Below are 21,172 nucleotides of genomic sequence, written 5' to 3'. Positions count from 1 at the left end.
TTGTGAGTTATGTGGTGGAAGGGTATGCTTTGATGAACAGGTGGGTTTTCAGTGCACGTTTGAAGCTCTGCAAGGTCGGGAAGAGCCTGATCGAGTGAGGGAGCTCATTCCAGTGAAGGGGGGGGCTGCACGGGCAAAATCTTGGATACGAGCATGAGATGAAGTAACCAGGATGGGGGAGAGGTAACAATTGTTGGCAGACCGGAGTGAGCTGGAGGGAGTATGTAAGGAGATGAGGTTGGAGATGTAAGGAGCAGTAGAGTTAGAGGGCCTTGTATGTGAAGGTGAGGAGTTTGAAGAGGATTCTGTAGAGGAATGGAAGCCAGTGCAGGTTTTGGCAGAGGGGAGCCACAGAAGTGGAACGGCGGGAGAGGAAGATAAGTCTAGCTGCAGCATTGAGAACAGATTGGAGGGGAGCAAGATGGCAACGTGGGAGGCCCGTGAGGAGAAGGTTGCAGTAGTTGAGCCGAGAAATGATTAGTGAATGAATAATCAGTTTGATAGCATTCTGGAAGAGGAAAGGCCTAATGCGAGCGATATTGTGTAGCTGGAACCAACAGGATTGAGCCAGAGATTGAATTTGGGGGGTGAAGGACAGGTTGGAGTCGAGAGTGACACCCAAACAGCGAAGTTGGGGGACAGGGGCGATGATGGTCAACAGTGATATCGAGATTGGTTGGAGTGGAGACTCTATTAGGGGAAAAATGATTTTGTCCATGTTGAGCTTCAGAGAGTGCTCGGACATCCAGGAAGAGATGGCGTAGAGGCAGCTGGATACCTGAGAGTTCAGGAGAGGTATAGTTGCTTGTCATCGGCATAGAGGTGGTATTGGAGGCTGATGGAGCTGATGAGTTCTCCTAGTATAGAGGTATACAGGGACAAGAGCAGGGGGGCCCAGGACAGAACCCTGCGGGACACCAACGGGAAGGGGGGTAGGTGAAGCTAGAGGCAGACACCGAAAACGAGCTGTTGGTGAGGTAAGAGGTGAACCAGGTGTGGACGGTGTTAGAGATACCAAAGGTCTGAAGGGTGAGGAGGAGAGGATGATCCACGGTGTCGAATGCTGCAGAGAGGTCCAGAAGGATAAGCAGAGAGAAGTGGCCCCTGGATTTGGCTGAAAGCAGGTCATTGGTGACTTTGGTCAGGGCAGTTTCTGTGGAGTGATGTGGGCAAAAGCCAGATTGGAGGGGATCAAGGATGGAGTTGTCAGAGGGAGAGCTGGTGAGGCGACTGTAGACAAGCCGCTCAAGTAGTTTAGAGGTGAAAGGGAGAAGAGAAATGGGGCGGTAGTTGGTGGGTGAGGATGGGTCAAGGTTGTGTTTTTTTTAAGAATATGTGTAACAAGTGCATGTTTGAATGATGAGGGAAAGATGCCGGTGGGGAGAGAGAAATTGAAAAGGTGAGCAAGGTGGGAGCATGCGGTGGTGGAGAGGGAGCGTAGAAGGCGAGAAGAGAGGGGGTCAAGGGAGCAGGTGGAGAAGGGAGAGGACACGATGAGGGAGTGGACATCATCACCCGTGGTGGGGCTGAAGGAGCACAAGGCTGGGAGGTGGGGGAGGTGTGGGGTTGCAGCAGGGAGATTGGATGGATATAATGTGACTGCCTCAATTTTAGAAGAGAAGGAGGCAAAGTCAAATGCAGTGAGGGAAGAATGGGGGGGAGGGGGGGTACGGGCGAAGGAGAGTTTTGAAAGTACCAAAGAGGCGGCGGGGATTGGAGGACTGAGAGGAGAGGAGTGACTGGAAGAAGGATTGCTTGGCGAGGGAGAGGGCCGAGCTGTAGGAAGAGAGGATGAACTTGAAGTGAAGGAAGTCCGCCAGAGAGCGAGATTTCCTCCAGAGTCGCTCAGCGGTGCGTGAGCATTTTTGGAGAGCCAGGGTTGGGGTTTGGACTGACGGAGGGGGGAGAAGTACATAATCCTTCTACATTTGGTGTACGCAACTTTTTTTGGAAACCAGTAAGCTAAATAAAAATTTCAAATGGAGCTATATAAATACAGAAGGCGCTTTTTATTAAACAATGCTGAAAGTTCGTAAAATGGGAAAGTCCCAAAAATAGTCTGACGCCTAGTTTTGATGCTTATCTGTTTTCAATCATTCAAGATTTTACCTTCCTTTCTTTTTACACGTATGCAGTTCTTTGTAGCAATCTCCTTCAGTCATTTGTGCTGGTGTTTTTCAGCTAAGGTTGTCCCACAGCAGATCACGCACACTTCACCTCGGATACAGGAGTATGGAACAGAGAGAGGTAACTTAATACCGATCTCTGGTCACAGAGCCTCACCCAACCCCATGACCATGGAGACCCGCAGTGAAAATAGGTAAGGGGGGATATTGGCAATTTGGCACAGGGAAGAGTGCTGCTATGCTCTTGCACCTGCTCATTGGGTCTACAGTATTGTCTGATCATGTATTCGCTTAAAGCTTTTTTTTTTTTTTTTTTTTTTTTTTAATAGACAGCCTGTTCCTGTGCAGCTGCAGTATTTTCTACCCACATATCCTCAGTCTGCATATCCGCTGACTCACACTTACACCCCCATAACCAGTTCTGTGTCCACTATCCGTCAATACCCAGGTCAGTATAAACAGAACTAAATATGAACTATTTTTTTCAGTGTCTTTTTGTAGATGTTGACTCGTGGTTTTAGCCTGTTAAAGCACTGTTGCTAGGCACACAGGTACAGTAGAAGACTGATGCCACAGAAAAGAGAATGTTAGAGGTTGTACCGTATATACTCGAGTATAAGCCGACTTTTTCAGCACATACTCGAGTGAAGTGTAGCGCTGACCGGACGGGGTTCGGTCAGCGCTGCACAGCACAAACACACAGCCGCCGGAGACGGCAGCTGTGTGTTTGCTGTAATCCGCAGCCACTGAGAGTCTGTCAGACTCTCAGCGGCTGCTGCTGCTCCCACTGCGGGGGCCATCTTCCGGCTCCCGCAGTGGGTAATGGGAGAGACATCATGAGTAATGACGTCTCTCCCATGCAAAGCGGCCGGAGGAGCTGTTAGCGGCGGGGCCAGGAGCGGGAGTTTCAGGTAAGTGATTTTTTTTTTTAATTCTTATTACGTCTCTCTCTACTGGGGGGGGGGGGGGGGACTACTGGGGGCACTACCAGGGGGCGATTACTGCAGGGGGCACTACCAGGGGGCGATTACAACAGGGGGCACTAAAAGGGGGGATTACCACTGGGGGTACTACCAGGGGGGGATTACTACAGGGGGCACTAAAAGGGGGGATTACCACTGGGGGCACTACCAGCTGCTGCCATTTCCCACCCTAGGCTTATACTCGAGTCAATAAGTTTTTTACCAGTTTTTTGGGGGTAAAAGTAGGTACCTCGGCTTATATTCAGGTCGACTTATACTCGAGTATATACGGTATGCTTTGGTTTGCAGGTGCCTTTAAGTTCTATTATATGTTTTGAGTTTTTTTTTTTTATTACTGTATTGTGCATTATCCTGTGTCTATCGTAAATGTATGTGTTAACAATTAGTGACAACATATTCCATTGTTCCATTTGGTAATAAGATAGTGAAAAAAACATGACTGGGTAATAATAGACAAAGATAAGAGAGCCCTGCTTGCAAGCCTACAAACTCTAGGAAATAAAAATAATACATGCGGGTAAGTGCTACATATTGTAAATTGGTCTAGTCAGATTCTTGGTGGGCTATAATGATCTAGCCACACATCCGGAGGTCACAGGGATGTGTGCATGTAGAGTTATGTCTGTACTGTGTAAAAGGGAAGAATAGCTTATGGAGGTTGTGGGTGATTCTGGATTTTGAGTAAGTAGACTTATACAATAGTCGCTGCGGGAGATAATGAGCGCACTGTCTTTTGTGAGAGATTTGCGTATGCAGGATATTATTAGAGATATGTAGCATGATTTGGATAGAGGTTGAAGAGATGATGCAGCAGGGAAAGAGGACCAAAAACTTATGTAAGTATTATGGATGGTGGAGGGGACGAACGGAGGAGGCTATAATAAGAGTTATGGTAGACTTACCTTTGGTAACTCTCTTTCTTCGAGGTCCACAGTGATACCATAGGGGTAATGTGGTTGGAGAGATCCAGGCACCAAACAGTTAAAGCTTTCAGGTCCTCCTCCATATATATACCCCAGCCTCAGGCCTTCAGTTTTGTAAACAAGCTACAAGGCAGGAGAAGGAAAGAGGAGACAGAAGACCAATCGTACACCAGAAGTACTCTTTCACAAGATGAGGGAATCCGTGACCGAAAGAAAAAATACCCAATGCAGCCAGGTGCGTCAGGGTGGCTGCCCTGTGGACCCTATGGACCTCGAAGAAAGACTTATCAATGGTAAGTCTACCATAACTCTTATTTTCTTCAGGGTCCATATCGATCCACAGGGTTAGCATGGGGATGTCCTAAAGCAGTTCCCCCTAAGGGTGGGTGACGCTCCTGAGCAGAGAGGAGAACTCGTCGTCCAAAGGAAGCATCCTGAGAGGCAAAAGTACCAAAGGCATAGAACCTAAGAAAAATGTGGACAGAAGACCACGTGGCTGCCTTGCATATGTGTTCAGCAGAGGCACCACGATGGCCCTACAGACCGAGTAGAATGTGCTGTCACCGTGTTTGGGACAGGGAGATCAGCCTGTACACACCAGAGAGCCATTCGTAAACCATCGAGCCATAGTCTGCTTGTTAGCTGCCCATTCTCGTTTTGTGAAAACCATATAATACAAAAAGAGCATCTGATTTTTAAACAGTTTGTACACTTCACATAGATATGGAGAGCACGAACTACATCCAGGGAGGCTTCACCACCTATCCAAGAGGTCTGGAGTCTGAAAAGCTGGAACTATAATTTCTTAATTTACATGAAAATGGGACACTACCTGAGGAAGGTAACCCTCCCTTGCACGAAGAACAGCTTTATCCTGCTGAAAATCAAAAATGGGGAGCAACAAGAAAGCGCTGCCAAATCAGACTCTGCGTGCAGAAGAGATAGCAAAGAGAAAGTGTGTTCGCTGTCAACCACTTCAAGTCTACAGAGTCCAGAGAATCAAATGGGGGAACTTGTAGCCCCTTAATCAAAGACAGATCCCACGGTGCTACCAGTGGGACAAAAGGAGGCTGAACTCGCAGAACTCAATTAAACATTCTAACATCTGGTAATTAAGCAATTTTTCTCTGGAACCAGATTGACAATGCAGAAACCTGCGCACTCAGTGGCCAGGCGGAGACCAAGGTCTAAACCCGCCTGGAGAAAAGCCAGTATCCAGGAAACCCTAAACAACTTAGGGTCATACTTACTGTGGGAACACCATTGACCAAAAGAATACCAAACCCTGTAATAGATGCGGGCAGAGGCAGGCTTCCGTGCTCTAAGCATCTTTTGAATCACAGAGCTGGAGAAACCTTTTGGCTCTTAAGATACAAGATTCAAGAGCCGCGTCGTCAAAGCCAGACGAGGTAACTCGGATGCCGAAAGGGACCCTGCGTTTAACAGATCCTGCCATAGAGGAAGAGGATACGGACTGTCTATGAACAGATTCTGTATGTCTGTGAACCAATGATGTCTGGGCCAAGCCGGAGCCACTAGTATTACTGTTCCACCTTCCTGCTTGAATTTCCTGAGGACTCTGGGGAGGATGGAAATTTGAGTAAAGAGATACCCCAGCTTGTTCCCATCTTACTGCCAGTGCGTCCACAAATGCTGCTGATGGGTCTCTGGACCCGTACCTGGGGACCTTGTGGTTGTGATGTGACGCCATGAGGTCTATGTCTGGTAGACCCCATTTGTTCACCAAGAGCTGAAACACTTCCAGGTGGAGGGCCACTCTCCGGCGTGTATGTCCTGACGACTTAGGAAGTCTGCTTCCCAATTCAGGACTTCCGGTATGATTATTGCTGAGATGGCCGGAAGATGACTTTCTGCCCAAATCAGAACCTTTTGTCACTTCCTTCATGGCTGCATCACTTTGTGTGCCTCCCTAATCATTGAGATAGGCCACTGTAGTCGCGTAGTTGGACTGGATCTGGACCGGCTTGCCTTGGAGCAGGACCTGTGCCATGATAAGTGCTTTGTAACTGCTCACAGTTCCAGAATATTTATTGGCAGATTACTTTCCTGATTTGTCCATCTTCCCTGAAAGGTGTGATGAACTGTCACTGCTCCCCATCCACGAAGACTGCCGTCCGTGGTGAGAAACACCCAATTTGGAATCCATAATGGGTGCCCTTTGTCCAGATGATCCTTTTTCAGCCACCACAGGAGGGAGAGACGAACCTCTAGAGTGAGACTGATCCTCTGGGACCTTATTAGCTGATACTGTTCGTTCCACCTGGAGAGAATCAATCTTTGCAGAGGCCTGGAATGAAAGTGAGCATACCCCACCGACATGGGAATGGATACCATTGATCCTAGGACCTGCATCGCTGATAGAATGGATACCCTTCGCTTGCGTAGCAGTTTGCGTACTTGCAATGATAGAACTGCAAGCTTGTCCTCTGGTAGAAACTTCCTTTGTACCTAAAAATCCAGAAGTGCTCACAGATGTATCATCTGCTGTGTCGGAGAAAAAGAGGATTTCTTCCAATTGATGATGCAGCCGTGCTTTTGTAGGCAGGCTATGGTCATTTGAAGATGGTGGTGTAAAAAAACTGGAGTTTGTGCCAATATCGGAAGATCGTCCAGATGTGGTAGTATTCTGATTCCCTGACGCCTGAGAGAGGCTGTCATGACTGCCATTACCTTGGTAAATACCCGGGGGGACGTTGATAGGCCAAAGGGCAGTGCCTGAAATTGGTAATGTTATTGTAGGACAGCAAACCGTAGAAATAGTTTTTGGGATGGCGTAATAGGAACATGTGGATACGCATCCTGAATGTCCAGGGAAACCATAAAATCTCCAGGCTCCATTGCCAAAATAATTGACCGGGGAGTTTCCATACGGAACTTTGGTACATGGATAAACCTGTTGAGGGTTTTTAGATTTAGAATAGGGTGATGAGACCCATTTGGTTTCTGAAACAAAAATAGATTGGAGTAATAACCCCTTCCTTGTTGCAACACAGGAACCGAGATTATTACCCCCGCCTGCAGCAGGGTGTGAATGGCCTCCTGAAGGGCGAAGGACTTGACCGCACCTGATGGAAGATCTGTGCAAAAAAAACTTCTGGGGAGGATGCCTCCAGAAAGTGATGGCATACCCCTGAGAAACCACTTCTCTGACCAAGGCATCTGTTTGATGTCAGTAATCCGCAAACTGATGAAGTCTGCCTCCCACCCTGGGATCCCCCAGGAGGCCGCCCGTCCCATCAAGCCGTGGGTTTGTCGTCCAGCTTAGAAGCTGGACGTCTGGCTGACCCAGACCTCTTAGTTTGTCACCTGGATGTCCTTGCGAAAACTAGACTGCTTGGAGGAAGATTGTTCCTTTTGCTCGTCCCGGAGGACAAAAGGACCAAAAAGAAAACTGCCTGGATTTTATTGTACCCGTATTGTATTGTATCAGACCTGCAGACTTTGAAGCCAGCAGAGTAGCTATTATCTTATCTAACTCTGCTCCAAAAAGTATATTTCCATAGAAAGGTAAGGTTTCCAGTGCCGCCTTTGATTCTGTATCAGCCTTCCAGGATATTATCCAAAAGACCCTGCGTGCCACTACTGAAGCTGCTGATGCTTTAGAAGCTAAAACTCCAGCATCTACTGCAGCTCCTCCCAAATTAGGAGGCCGCTTCCTGTATGTGGGAGATATACATAATCTGTTCTCTGGTAAAATTTTGTAGCGAGTCTTCCAATGCCCCCGTCCATTCTTCAACAGCTTTGGCTACCCAGGTTCCAGCCATAGCTGGCTGAATAGGCAACGTAGCATTTCTGACTAAGTGCGTCATCTGAACATCCACAGTAGGAGTTTCTCCCACCTTGTACAGCCATGGCCAAAAGTTTTGAGAATGACAAGTATTCGTTTTCACAGTCTACTGCTTCAGTTTTTATGATGGCAATTTGCATATACGCAGAATGTCATGAAGAGTGATCAGATGAATTACAATTAATTGCAAAGTCCCTCTTTGCCATGACAATGAACGTAATCCCAAGAACAACATTTCCACTGCATTTCAGCTCTGCCACAAAAAGACCAGCTGACATGTTAGTGATTCTCTCATTAACATATGTGATTGTTGATGAGGACAAGGCTGGAGATCACTGTCATGCTGAATGAGTTAGAATAACAGAATGAAAGCTTTAAAAAGAGGGTGGAGCTTGGAATCATTGTTGTTCCTCTGTTAACCATGGTTACCTGCAAGAAAACACGTGCAGTCATCATTGCTTTGTACAAAAAGGGCTTCACAGGCAAGGATATTGCTGTTAGTAAGATTGCACTTAAATCAACCATTTATCAGATCATCAAGAACTTCAAGGAGAGAGGTTCAATAGTTGTGAAGAAGGGCCAGCAAGTGCCAGAACCATCTCCTAAAGTTGATTCAGTTTGCTGTTTCAGGGCATCACCAGTGCAGAGTTTGCTCCGTATTTGGAGCAGGCAGGTATGAGTGCATATTCGCGGACAGTGAGGTGAAGACTTTTGGATTATGGCCTGGTGTCGAGAAGGGCAGCAAAGAAGCCACTTCTCTCCAGGAAAAACATCAGGGACGGACTGATATTCTGCAAAGGTACAGGGATTGGACTGCTGAGGACTGAGGTAAAGTTATTTTCTCTGATGAATCCCCTTTCGGATTGTTTGGGGCATCTGGAAAAATGCTTGTCCGGAGAAGGAAAGGTGAGCGATACTATCAGTCCTGTGTCATCCCAACAGTAAAGCATCCTGAGACCATTCATGTCTTCCACTAAGCTGCATCAACCGGACGGGTATGCTGTGCTCGTGGCAGCAGAAGCGTCTGCTGCCGATCCCCGGCGTCTGATGATAAGGCCCCGGTGGTCTACTGAGGACGCGGACGTCTCCTGGGCCAGGAGCAAGGAGTGCCGCATGTGATTCTCCTTACCTGACATCTCCGTGCTTAGGACTGCCTGAGCAGTCCCCTGTTACAAAGGTGCGTCTTAATCCTGCCGCACCAAACTAACAACTGAAGGCCTGTGGCTAGGGGCGGGGTATATATGAAGGAGGACCCAAGGCATCCTGAGAGCTGAAAGCTTTAACTGTTTGGTGCCTGGGTCTCTCCAACCACATTACTCCCCTATGGTATCCCTGTGGATCCCTGAAGAAAGATTATATTATTGCCATTTTTATTTTTAATATTTCATAATTAGTTACGTGGATGTTTTATTATTTTAGAACCAAACTTTCTTACCCTACTTTTTCTCCCCCTGCCTTATCCCTCCCCCTCTCCACTCACAATTTTTTTTATTTTTATTCTTTTATCCCAAGTTTTAAATATATTTAATATTTTGTTATATTGATTGTAACTGTACACTTTATAATTTTTGTATACAATATACTCTTAACTAGTTAATGCTGATCTCTGTTAATACTTGGTAATTTTGTACTTTCATATTGGCTTATAGCATAAAGCCAGTGTGAATTGTATGTAACTCCTTATTCTTGTCTTGGTGGCTACGAATATTGTGTTCAGTTATTACTGTGTTGCTACTGTCGGATACTTTGGCTGCTTTTTCTTTTAGGCACCTTGCCGACTTTGCACATATTAATTGTGCTGCAGGTCATATGTCCTACATTATAGCGTATGTCAATCTCTATAGTGTTTCCATGCCAGTTCCATAGCCAGTGCAATTTAAGTACTTTTTTTTTTTTTTCCTTAGGCTGTTTTATTGTTTGACTAAGTTTTTTTTATAGCAAATCTCAAATGATAGTATTGATTTTTTAATGTTTTATTTAATAATTAGTAAAGAAACCTCGATACTCGCTGGGTCATCTCAGTCCGCCTCCCTGTCCTCACTTTGTCTCTGCTTAATATATACCCATTCCCGTCGCCCGCAGAGTGGTCCTCCACCATCATCTAAAGTTGCTGCTGTGGGAGCTGTTGGCTCCCTAGGGAGCACCCTGGCTTCCACTGCGCATATTGGAGAGAGGTTACAGACTTTAGCAGATTATTATATATGTGACCTTTTAAAAAACATGTGATGCCTAATCAGTTAGTTTACATCTAATCGATTAATCACAGCATTTCTTCTTCAGGGTCCATAGGCTCCACAGGGAGACCTTGGTGTGTAGGTGATGGATCTGGATCCCGGGCACCACGCAGTTAAAGCTTTTAGCTCCTAGGATGCACTGGTCCATCCTCCCTATACTGTGCCTCAGAGCCATAGGCACCTCAGATTTAGTTGGTGCCTGGCCGGAGTCGGGCCACTTTTAACGCATGGGGGCTGTTTAACAGCCCCAAAGCTATTTTTTATTTTATGATTTGGTCGTTTTTTCTTCTATCATCAGAGCGCACAGCAGACTGTCCATAAAACGTCTGCCCTGCGCTCCATCACCCTGCCAGCGCCGTGATGCCAGTACTGATTTGGGGAACTCGACAGGACCCCAGTGTCTGTGCTAGCCGGGCCCCGTGGGATAACCCAGACTGCGGCCGGACATACGGGTACAGGTAAGGCGTATCACTTCTTGTGGTAACCCACATATTAGCAGTCATGCTTCCAGTCTCAGGGGACAGACCGGAGATGCTGAGTGTGAATGCAGGCCTCCATACCCTGCGCTCCACTAGACCACAAGGGACATTATTGATGTGGGATCCAGCGTCCCATGGGCTAATCTTGAGCCAGGGGAGACGGCTTCCCGGTTTTAGCGGCTCCTCAGCTCAGCGCGCCTTTCCTCCGAGGGCTGGCTTTGCTGAGCTGCTTCCTCCTGCAGCCACGCCCACTCTGTCTCCAGTGCCCATTTTCTTGGATCGCAGATCTCCTAGGACAGCGTGTGGTCCAGTCCCCCTGCGTACCTCTCCCTTGGGTACATGTATGCAGCGCTATAGCCTTCCCAGACACTGAATCTGGGCTGTTGAATGTAGTGCCATTTTGCAGTATATAATATATTTCTGCATTGTATGTGACTTACGCTAGCTGACTGTCTGTGTCTTTTTATCCCAACTGTCAGTTTATATCTATCCCTTTCCTTTATTAGCTGCCCTAATACAGGTGTAGTTAGGGTGGTTCTTGGACCTCACAAATATAGTTGACAATATTTGTGCAGTCTGTCACATACTGTTGTGTGCTGCACTGTGCCATATTTTAGTTGGACCAGTGAGTTGCATATGTTGAAAGTGGGTTCCTGCAGCTAATCCTAGCGTCAGTCAGGTCCAGTATAGCGCTACATGATATTTCCACAAATATATATCTATATTGTCAGTCAGACATGGCTGACCAGGATATCGAGCACAATACTGCACCCACTCTGCTGTCCTGCAAGTTATGTGTTGCAGGTGTGAGTAAGGAGGATTTAACTCTGGATGGGTTATGTGTGAGGTGCTATCAGTTGCCTGGCCCTTCAAACCCCCCCAACAACGGGAACCCCCTTGGGAGTTTTTCCTTCTCAGGATATCCCGCAATTTTTGCAGTCTACTCCTGTACCACAGACTGTCACACCCTACCAGGGTTTACCGCAGTACATGCAATCCCCTTCGGTACCACAATAGAGTGTCATTCCCTTTCAGGGACTACCACAAGTTTTATAGCCACCCTGGGTGGATGCTTTATCTAATTCAGTACAAAGTTTGGCAGCTACCTCTACTGCCTTTCAGACCATGTTACAGAATGAAAGTCCTGAGAAGGCATCTAAGCGCCCTGTGTTGTCATCCCAGTCTACACAACTATCAGAGACAGATGTCGATGATGCGTCAGACTCAGATTCCCCTCCACCGTAGGTGGAGCCTAAATAAAGTATTAATGTCCCTGCTTTGGTGCGGGCGGTCAGATCCATATTAGTTATAGAAGATGACAAACCTGCACCTAAATCTAAACACCCTCCGTTTAAACAAGTAAAGGTGTCTTCGGCAATTTTCCCCCTCTCTAACCACCTGGTAGACCACATGGCTGAGGCTTGGCAATCACCTGGTAAAAGGTATCAGCCACAAAAGCGTTTGGTCTCATGTTATCCATTCCCTGAGGTTCATTGCAAGAAATGGGAAGCGTCTCCTGCGGTGGATTCTCATGTTACTCACTTGATTAAAAGTGCTACGCTACCTATGCCTTCCATTTCTTCCTTGAAGGTTTCTACAGATAGGAAGGTGGAGACTTGCCTGAAATCGATTTACTCTCTCTCAGGAGCTGTTGCCCACCTGTCCATGGCTATCTCATGGGTGGCCAAGGCAATTGAGAGCTGGGCCAATGTTCTGGAGGACTCCCTCACCGAGGAGGCTCAGAGGTTTCTGGTGGGCCACATTAGAGATGCGGCTGCTTATATTGGTGAGATTTCTTTGCATGCCAGTCTACTGACCACCTGCGCTCCTGGAGGGCGGATGCTGATTCTAAGAAGGACCTGGAGGCCTTGCCCAACAATGGGGATATATCGTTTGTCCTGGACCTAGACAAGATTGTGGATACACTGGCGAAATCGAAGTCAGCATTTCTACCATCAGCATCTGCGCCTTCAAGGTCTAGAACCTCTTCGTTTCGGTCCTTTCATTCTCCGGGAAAGCCCAAAGGACAGTCTTTTCCTAGACAATCAGCTACCAAATCTGCCACCAAGCCTAAGAAACAGGCCTGGACTGCCAGATGCCCTACTTCCAAGCCAGAGGATAAACCCTCAGCCTGATGGGACGGGCCTCCCTCTGGGGGATCCCAGGGCGGGAGGCCGACTTCCTCAGTTTGCCCAGTGCTTGTGTCACACCACCAAGGATGCTTGGGTAAAAGTGGTCTCTCAGGGGTAGGCCCCCTCATGCCGTCGAAGACCTCTATACCAGTTTTTCCGACAAGAACAAGGCCTTGCAGATCCAGTAAGCCATAGAGTCCTTGCTGAAAGCAGGGGGTAATTGTGTCGAAGCCGGATAATTGGCTGAGACAGAATCTGTTCAAATTAAAATCTGCACAACGCCCTTTTGCGAATGGCCGCCCAACGCCATTTTAGCGAATCTCACACAATATCCGTACATACAGCGATGCTAGTATTTAGCGTCGTGCGATTCCCACGCAATAGAACAATGTTAAAAGTCCTCATTATATAAATACACATATTTACTAAAACATATAATATGAACAACCCTGCAAAACACGTACCATGGTGTACTTCACAAACATGTAAACGCACAACGCTAACTAGCGTCTTTTCTTAATATAAATTATACTTACACATTGCACACTTACATAGAAAGGTTCCCCAGCATTAAAGTTAATATTCAAGGTTTTATTCATTATTAAGTATGTAATAAAGCGACTGTATTCAAGATCTCAAGTTTAGTACATGATAAGCAGACCGTGTCTGGTGCTATTCTAAACCACTGTTTATTTGCAGACTTCCGCTTCCATCGGCGAGGAAATCGCAACATGCGTCTGCAAATTATGGATCATAGAGAGTTAGGCATTGAAATTTACTCTGTAATGTAGCCAGTTTAGACTTGTTCTTCGGCGGGAAAACGGACACAAAGAATTGTTGGAGGCTGAACTATTACAATACAAACTGACCTATGAACTGTATCGTAACAGAAGAACCAGGAAGTAGAACCAATGGGATTATGACAACTTGTTCTATTGTATTGCCTATCTCTGCAAGGGTTTATATGCAAGCACCCTGGATCTGGTAGTTAGTCATCTTTTCTTTGCTATTGACGGAGGTTTCATAGTTGCTGCCAGGAATCTGGATTCAGAGCGCATGCGTATGTATACAACTGTACCTTGTTTATGTATAATCTTTTGCGCTCATTGTAATTTAGATCACAGCGTGTAACTATCTGCTTTTTGGTGACTAATATTTTTTTGTTCTTTGGAGCCACAATCAAAGTCTGGAAAGCAATTATTTCATATGCGACTTATAACGCTAAATAGCGACATTTAGGGTGTATAGATCCTTAGGAATTCATAGTTGTATCAGTTCCATTATCTCAATGAGGGACTGGTTATTATTCTACTGTTTCTAGTTCTGAAGCCGAATGGGTCTCATCAGCCTATCCTCAACCTCAAGTCTCTGAGCATGTTCCTCATTGTGCCCAAGTTCAGGATGGAAACTTTACGTTCCATCATACTGGCTATGGAACCCGGGGATTACATGGTAACCCTGGACATTCAGGATGCTTACCTGCGTATCCCCATAACGCCTTCTCACCAGCGTCATCTACAGTTTGCTATTCTGCACCAACACTTCCCATTTTGGGCGCTGCCCTTTGGTCTATCCACGGCTCCGTGTCTATACCAAAGTTATGGCTATCATGGCAGCCCATCGCGGAGTCGGTATATTACTCCTGCCATACCTGGACGACCTCCTCTTGCTGGCGGGTTCTCCGGAGGTACTTCAACACCACCTACGCCTGACAATAGCTTGTCTACAAGCGCACAGATGGTTGATCAATTGGAAAAAGTCCTCCCTAATTCCCTCACAGAGGATGGCTCATTTGGGAGCCCTTCTGGATTCTACAGAAAAGATCTCCACGCTGCAACTGTGAGAGCGCAGGTGCCTCCGCAGTTACCGGGTGTTGGTAACCTCGGCGATGCATGTTCTTGGATCCATGGTGTCCACATTCGATATGGTAGAATATGCTCAGTTCCATTCAAGACCCCTGCAGGGGCTGGTCCTCTCCAGGTGGAATGGATTATCCCACTGGATCATGGCTCAGACGATGGTGCTCTCTCCAGAGGTGCATCTGGCTCTGTATTGGTGGCTCCTGACATCTCATCTTACCAAGGGTCGCCCCTTTTGGTTCCCAGACTGTGTACTGCTAACAACGGACGCCAGTCTCCGCTGGGCCGCAGTGACCTGTCCGCACTCAATTCAGGGCTGTTGGACAACGGTCGAAGCAATCCTTCCAATCAACATCTCGGGCTGTGTACAGGGCCCTCATGTTGGCAAAACAGTCTTCGCAGAAATGCAGTGCAGGTTCAGTCCGACAACGCCACCACAGTGGCTTACTTCAACCATCAGGGAGGCAATCGAAGTTGGGCAGCAATGACAGAAGTGTCCCACATTCTGACATGGGCGAGGAGTCACCTCCCCGGCCATTTTGGCAGTGTTCATTCCGGGAGTTCTCAATTAGGAAGCGGAATTCCTCAGCCGTCATGACATGCATCCAGGGGAATGGTCTCTTCCCCAAGAGGTGTTTCAACTCCTGGTGGACCTCATGGCCTCCCGTCACAATCACTAATTGCCAGTGTATGGGTCCAGAACAAGAGATGCCGAAGCAAGCTTGGTGGATGTTCTCAGTGAAGTGGACCTTCCAGTTTGCGTACCTATTTCCTCCAGTATCCCTGCTTCCTCAGGTTCTTCGGAAGTTCAAGCAGGACGGAGGCACGGTTCTGCTGGTGGCTCCAGCTTGGCTCAGATGTCATTGGTACTCAGATCTACGAAGTCTCTCCATCGACACTCCATTCATTTTGCCTCAACGTCCGGACTTGTCTCAAGGTCCTTGTCTTTACCCGGACCTGGGTTGTCTGTCTTTGATGGTGTGGCTCTTGAGACTCCCTCCTAAGGTCTAAAGGATTCTCTAGCTCTGTCATCAACACGATGAGCACGAAAACCTGCTTCGGCCAGGATATACCACAGAGTGTGGCATACATTTTTCCAGTGATGTCGCTCTAGGGATTACGACCCTCAAGTGTTTTGTATTTCCAAAATACCGGCATTCCTTCAAACTGGGTTGGACATCGCCCTACGTCTGGCCTCGTTGAAAGTGCAGGTCTCTGCACTGTCAGTGTGGTTCCAACGTACTGTAGGTTAGCTCCGCTCCTAGATATTCACACCTTTCTGCAGGGTGTTCTCCAGATTCAACCTCCCTTTGTCCCCCCAGTGGTTCCTTTGGTATTTGGCAATAGTTCTTCGAGCCCTCCAGGGTCTCCCATTTGAGCCACTAGATTCGGTGGAACTCAAGTGGTTAACAGCTAAGACTCCATTGGATGTGGTCCATGCTCTCAGGATTTACGTGGACTGTACCGGTTCCCTTCGATAATCAGACTCCTTGTTCGTGCTTTATAGATCTCAAAGGAAGGGATGGCCAGCCAATAAACAAACATTGACTAGATGGCTTCGTATGACTATCTCAGAGGCTTACACACAGGCTTGCCTGCCTGTTCAGTCTTCTGTTAAGGCTCATTCTACTCGGTCTGTGGGCAGCTCGCTGTGGCGCCTTGGCTTTTCAGTTTTGTAAGGAGGCCACGTGGTCTTCCATCCAAACCTTTCTGAGGTTCTATGCATTTTATACCTTTGCCTCTCAGGATGCTTCCTTTGGGCACCGGCTTCTCCTCAAAGTGCAGGAGCGTCCCCACCCTTAAAGGGACTGCTTTGGGACATCCCCAAGGTCCCTCTGTGGAGCCTATGGACCCTGAAGAAGAAAATGAGAGATGGTAAAAACTCACCTTTTTCAACTTTCTTCGAAGTCCATAGGGTCCACAGGGCATCCGCCCTGACGCACCTGGCTTCATATGGGCTTTCTTACTGGTCACCGGTTTCCTGTCTCCTTCTCTGAGAGTGTGAATCTTGAGTGTTCCAGTCTTCCTTCTCTCTTTCCTCCTCTGGCCTTTGGCTACTTACCAACTGAGGTGCCCTTGGGGCGGGGTATAGGGAGAATGGGCCAGTGCATCCTGGGAGCTAAAAGTTTTAACTGCGTGGTGCCCAGGATCAAGATCCATCACCTACACTCCAGGGTCTCCCTGTGGACCCTATGGACTACGAAGAAAGAGTTAACAAAGGTAAGTTCTTACCATAACTCTCATTATACCTTAAAGCGTGCATACCTTTTGGATTGTTAAGCCATTCAGGGAGCTGACACTCTCGGTGTTAACTCACTACATTTTTGTAACACACACCGTTTTGGATGTTGCTTACAATCGCTTTAGGGCTCCCACCCTGGTCTTACTTTGCTCGATCCTCCGAGGCCTTGCTTGAGTTCCAACAGTTTTCATGTATTGTTAGTGAGACAATTAGGGGGCTATTCAATTGCTTATCGCTCCCGACTAAAGTAGCCAAGAACTAATAAAATGTTTGTGCGGCCAACCACGCTCTGGTCTCGGCGGCCGCATTCTTGTGCCCTATTACACAGGATTTCCATCTCCCTGCTAAATGCCAGGTGCGCTGCAGTTAAGGCATGCCTCCGCCACTTGCAACCAGCCCTACTTTACGCAGATTTCTGCTCTAACCTCAGGAGGGTGCGAGCCGCCTCTGGGCTGGTTGCCGAAAACGATTGTATAGCGCCCGGACACTTTAGAGGGGAGCTATGAGAGCGGTAAACGATTGAATCGCCCTATAACAATCTCTATAATCCTCAGGTACATGCACTATATTGGAGCGGCATATATTGCATTTGGAAACTTTATATATTTCCTATAAAATCTTGTACTATACTCATTTCTCCTAATTACCATCTTGAAGTTGTGTGGTCTTTATACAATTTATGCTGCCTTATTGTGGATAATATCTAAGGACTGCTTTTATACATCTTTTAATGCTGCTTATGTTTTTAAGATCATTTCAAATTGACTGCTGTTGATGTATTTGTTTTATAATTACTGGTTTACTGATGTGTTTTTATTAGCCATGTTGTAGTTTGATTATAATTAAATTTAGTTTATTTTTATTAACTCTCTCGTTAGTTTACTATTATTTTGAGACTCAATAGGTAGAATATTTTGAAAATGAGACCATTTGTTTTTCAGAAACATGTGAGCAAATGAGTTCATAAAATATCTAAAAATATTTTTTCACACCAGCACATGAGATTTTCACACTCGCTACTATTATGTCTGCACTGTATATTATGTCTGCACAGATTTCCAGTATGAAGTTACTGATGCAGAATAAAATATGTAGCATTACAACACAGTAAATGTAACTTGTTGTATATTTTAACTTTTTTATTTTAATGTACAGTTTATCCACTATAAACTTTTTGCTTTAACATGTAGTAATTTCCGTATGTTTCATCATGCCAAAAATCCCTCTTCATATTTGCATATTTTACTACGGTCAGCTCTAGTATGTATAATATTTGGATGCATCTTCCATTTCAGCTCAAGCTCCAAACTCTGCCATCACAGCCCAGTCAGTGGCTTCCACTGTACATTTAAACCCAATGCAGCTGATAAACGTTGATACATCCCACGCACGTCACATTCAGGGGATCCAACCTGCTCCAGTCAGCGCACAAGGGATGCAGCCTACACCATTCAGCGCACAAAGTATCCAAGCCACACCTATTGGCGCACAAGGGATTCAGCCAGCTCCAATCAGCGCCCAGGGAATCCATCCAGGAGGATCTATAAACACTCAGGGTGTCCAGACCTCTTCAGTCAGCTCCCAGCAAGCTTCAAGTGATGGAAAGACTTCTGGTACAATCTTAGGCATAATATTTTAATCAAGAGCATAAAACTCATTTATTTAGTAAGGCAATCAATAGTACAGATATAAGTCGTCTAGCTTTTATGACTTGAAATTACATTCGCAGGTTCACCTTAACTCTGCAAGAGGCTTGCACATCAGTCACACTCAGTGATATTTCCTTCTCCGTATTTATAATCTGAGTGACACTTATAGGTTACCCTCTGGGTTAATGATGAAATAAGGTAGACATGACACTGTAACTACTAGAGTAGTATATAGGAATATTTATTCCTACAATAAAAATTGTATAAAAAACAAAAGATAAACATACACTTTATTTACAGACAATGTGATCATCTTCTAGTGAAAAGCCATATCTAAAGCGTTGAAAGCCTGTAACATCTTGCATATGTTCTTTCCTTTCATTGCAGTAGTTCTTGCAGAAGGAGCCACAATAGTTGCCAATCCTCTAAGCAGCACTTTCACTACAGCCCCTGCCGGAGCTGCAGTAATGCAAAGTCACAATCAAAGTCCAGGCATTGGCAGTGCCCCTTCCCAGGGTTCCTCTCCTCGACCTAGCATCTTGCGCAAGAAGCCAGCCACTGAAGGGTAAGCTAAAGTAGACTTAAAGGTTTTCAATATTCATTCTCACCATTTGGTTATACAATTTATAAATATTGCTACTGCTATTTTGTTGCTCTCAAACTTGACGGCTCTGAAGCACTGTTTCAAAAACAGAGCACATGCACAGGTTCTCAAACTCTGTCCTCAGGACCCCAAACAGTGCGTGTTTTGCAGGTCTCTTCACAGAATCACAAATGAAATAATTAGCTCCACATGTGAATTTTTTAAAATGTGTCAGTGAGTAATGATTACACCTGTGCTGGGTGACCTGGAAAACGTGACCTGTGTGGGGTCCTGAGGACAGAGTTTGAGAACCACTGCACTAGTGTGTCTGGAGTACATAATCTTGTCTGCAGCTTTCTGATAGCGCAACTGAAGAAAACCAAAAGAGAATTCAAAGCAATGACACGATTGCCCAATAAATATATTAGTAATTCAATATAATATCAATTCAGGAAAATTAAAAAAAAAATCTTTTCTGCGTCAAAAAAAATATTAAAGAATTGGTTTTACAAAATTATCACACATGCCTACAGAAATATTGATTATGTAGATCTGGAACACACACAACCTATATGACTTAAATTGTGGATGTCTATTAACAAAAAATGCACATTTTGTGCATCAAGCAGTTTAATAATTTATTTTGTAACAAGGCAGGGGAACACTGGACCATGGGATTGTAGTTTGGGGCTGGAGCTGGCACTTAATGGTACTGTAGCTTTAAACCCTAAGATCCTCCCCCCTGCAATTCCATTGTTCCTAAGTGATTGAAGGGAGTAGGGCACGTTTTTACAGGGAGCTACGCAGCTCTTAATTGTAGCTTAGGTTTTCTTTTTATTTGTAATTTTATTTTCTGTTTAGTTAGGTAACTCTACGCAACCTGTAGCAGCGTGGTGGCTGTGTTTTTCAGTGGCCTGCCATGCGCGGGGGGGTGCGCATCGCGGGGACCCCCACAGTACTCCGGTCTCCAGGGAGAGCGCCGAGGACCCTCCCTTTTAGAGGGTGCGGTCCTACATGGCGGGCGCCGTTTTCCCGGGCTTGTGGCGGAGGCTCACATCCCACGGAAGAGGGGGTGCATGTGAGCTGACAGGCTGCCCTTGTGTCACAGGGCTTCAGGACCAGAGTTTTTCCCTCACCATGGGAAGTACTTCCAGCCGGAGGGGATGAAGCTTCCATCGCTGCTCTCCCCCTCCTGCAGCATCACAGACAACCAGCCTGCTTTCAGGGAAAGCACTGGAGGCCATACCTAACGGCGAGGTCCGCGTTTCCATGTTTTTGCACCTCCTTCGAGGTGGAGTGTCCTTGGCAGGTAAGTCTCTGACACAAGCCGACTCTTCCCCCTGCAAGCATTCGATTATCCTGGGGCAGTTTTTTACAGTAATACTCTCATTTCTGAAGACACGCCTCCAAGGAAGCCTTGGGCCTCACGGAGTGTGTGTGTCGCCCTCTCCCTCCTGCAGTTCGGAGACTGTTGAGGGAAGTCTGCAGACAGCTGGGTGCTTGGCATCATTTGCTATGGTTCCATCTTGGACCTCTGTAGTCCTCTAGTGCGCGGGGTTTTGTTTATTGACATCGCACTTCCCCACGAAGAGGCTAACGCGGTGACATCGGGTGGTGTTCTCATTCCACTTCTTGCTGGGGGCATGTTTTTGCTCTATTTCCGCTGCAGGAAAGGACACCAGGGTTCTATTTCCTTCGTAGTTCGACTGCTGCACTGCTCATTGCGACCGATCTTGTTTTTTCGTGACTTGAGCTTCAGGGGGTGGGTAGTTCACTCGCATGAACTCTCCCCAATCAGGACTCCACAGCAAGGAGGCCAACGAACCCTCACTAGCTGTCTTGAACGCGTATCTTCAGGTTCCATTTCGAGCGGTTTTGTCCAACTACCTCAGTGGGAACTTAACCATGTTTCCCTGGCTATTCCGGGCCCTACTATTCGGTGGTGCCTCAGCTCCATGGGATTGCAACACAATGGGGTCGGTGATGCCGTGCATATTGCACAAAGACTGTATCACAATTCGGCCCTCTTCGGAGGTTTTGTTTGTGAAGGATACTTGGGCTTCACAGTTACAGACCTTCCTAGGTTGCTTATTTCAAGTACTTTCAGGTCAGTACTGTATCCCGACTTTTGCAAGGTCTCCCATGCTTTCTCAC

The 21,172-nt window shown here is 46.5% G+C and overlaps 1 protein-coding gene across 7 annotated transcripts in view; it reads left to right on the top strand.

Moving 5' to 3' along the window:
* The window catches only part of SAP130 (Sin3A associated protein 130), a 73,295-nt gene that overhangs the window by 27,595 nt on the left and 24,528 nt on the right, over positions 1–21,172 (top strand). For all 7 annotated transcript variants that reach the window (XM_088479200.1, XM_088479201.1, XM_088479199.1 and 4 more), the window contains 4 exons: positions 2,182–2,320; positions 2,456–2,574; positions 18,082–18,399; positions 18,823–19,000. In XM_088479200.1, coding sequence (XP_088335326.1) covers positions 2,182–2,320; positions 2,456–2,574; positions 18,082–18,399; positions 18,823–19,000 — 754 coding nt within the window. The remainder of the gene's footprint in view (positions 1–2,181; positions 2,321–2,455; positions 2,575–18,081; positions 18,400–18,822; positions 19,001–21,172) is intronic.

Source organism: Taudactylus pleione, unplaced genomic scaffold (genome assembly GCF_031769625.1).
Source record: "Taudactylus pleione unplaced genomic scaffold, aTauple2 ptg000229l, whole genome shotgun sequence".
Classification (NCBI taxonomy): domain Eukaryota; kingdom Metazoa; phylum Chordata; class Amphibia; order Anura; family Myobatrachidae; genus Taudactylus; species Taudactylus pleione.
The sequence above is the reverse complement of the archived record's forward strand: the minus strand, read 5'-3'. Positions and strand labels throughout refer to the sequence as shown.